Source organism: Hydra vulgaris, chromosome 02, assembly GCF_038396675.1.
Source record: "Hydra vulgaris chromosome 02, alternate assembly HydraT2T_AEP".
NCBI lineage: Eukaryota > Metazoa > Cnidaria > Hydrozoa > Anthoathecata > Hydridae > Hydra > Hydra vulgaris.
In genome coordinates this window covers 56260611-56261989 of record NC_088921.1, presented here as the reverse complement: position 1 = coordinate 56261989, position 1379 = coordinate 56260611, and the positions used below count along the sequence as shown (strand labels likewise).

General features: G+C 29.9%; 1 protein-coding gene across 1 annotated transcript; it reads left to right on the top strand.

The window, feature by feature from the left end:
- Nucleotides 1–412: 412 nt before the first annotated feature.
- Nucleotides 413–1147, top strand: LOC136076163 (uncharacterized). The gene has a single exon (XM_065789637.1). The coding sequence runs from the start codon at nucleotides 413–415 to the stop codon at nucleotides 1145–1147; it is 735 nt and encodes a 244-aa protein (XP_065645709.1).
- The last annotated feature ends 232 nt before the right edge of the window (nucleotides 1148–1379 follow it).

Genomic DNA, 1379 nt, shown 5'->3' with positions numbered 1-1379 from the left:
TTGGGAGGTATTAACCACGGTCATCACATTATTAGATTTAACTACAATCATACAGAAAAGTGCATTGATAACATTGTGTTTAAAAAAGACAAGTTTATAAACAATCGAGGGATATTCTATGAATTAAATAATTATTTTAAAATTATAAACTGGAACGATGAATATAAAGGTTTGGAAATAAACGAATGTTACAAAAAATGGCTAAGCCGTTACGAAGAAGGATGTAAACTTTTTATTCCGATCATTAAAGTGGAAAATATTCAAACCAACACAAAATCTCTCTGGATAAATAAAGAATTGAAAGCGTTGTCGAAAGAAAAAAGAAAAATTCGATTTAAATGTAGAGGGAAGAAATTCAGAGACATTCGTTTACTTGCAAAATAGAAAGAGATAAACAAGACATTAAAAAAAGATGAATCAGAGAATCAAAAATTTTGAATATAATCTTGCTTTAAATTTGAAATCTAACCCCAAGAAAGTTTATGCATATATAAATAATAAAACAAAGGTCAAAGAGAGTATAAGAGCGATCCAACTAAAAAACGGTAGTATTGTAACAGATTTAAAGGTAATTGCAAATACATTAAATGGGTATTTTGCATCAGTATTCATCAAGCCGCAAGATTTATCTGATCCAATCATAGATATAGAAACACAAACTTTCTGTAGAAATCCAGATTTAAATGTCTCTGTTGTAGAGGAATACTTAAGCAAACTGAATACTAATAAAGCAACTGGAATGGACAAAGTTCACCCAAAAGTTCTAAAGGAGTGCAAATCCACTTTAGCCAAAACCTCATCATTAATGTTTAATAAATCCTTTGAAACAAGTAAACTCCCAAAGTTATGGTCATGTGCTAATATCATTCCGCTGTTTAAAAACGGTAACAAATTACACCCTAGCAACTATAGACCTGTATCTTTAACATCTGTAGTTTGTAAAGTCATGGGAAGGATAATTAAGAATAAAATGATGAAATATTTAGTAGATAACAAGCTAATCAATAAAAACCAACATGAATTTGTTAATAATAAAAGTTGTGTGACAAACCTATTGAAGTCTCTAGATTTCATCACAAATTCAATAGACAATGGTTGGGATGTGATCGTATTGTTTTTAGATTTTGCCAAAGCGGATCAGTGCTAGGACCAGTATTATTTGTAGCCTATATCAATGATATCTCCAATAAAATAAAACCAAGCTGTAAACTCTTCGCTGATGACACAAAAATCCTTAGAGCAATAAAAAATGATAATGATATAATTGATCTTCAACAAGATATAGACGTTTTAATGGAATGATCTAATGAGCGGTTGATGAAGTTCAACCAGCAAAAATGTAAGATTATGGTAATTGGAAATAACCAACACAAGTTTTC

Bases quoted from the DNA above. Each gene is read 5' to 3' on its own strand.
- LOC136076163 (XM_065789637.1), top strand. From the start codon at position 413: ATGAATCAGAGAATCAAAAATTTTGAATATAATCTTGCTTTAAATTTG.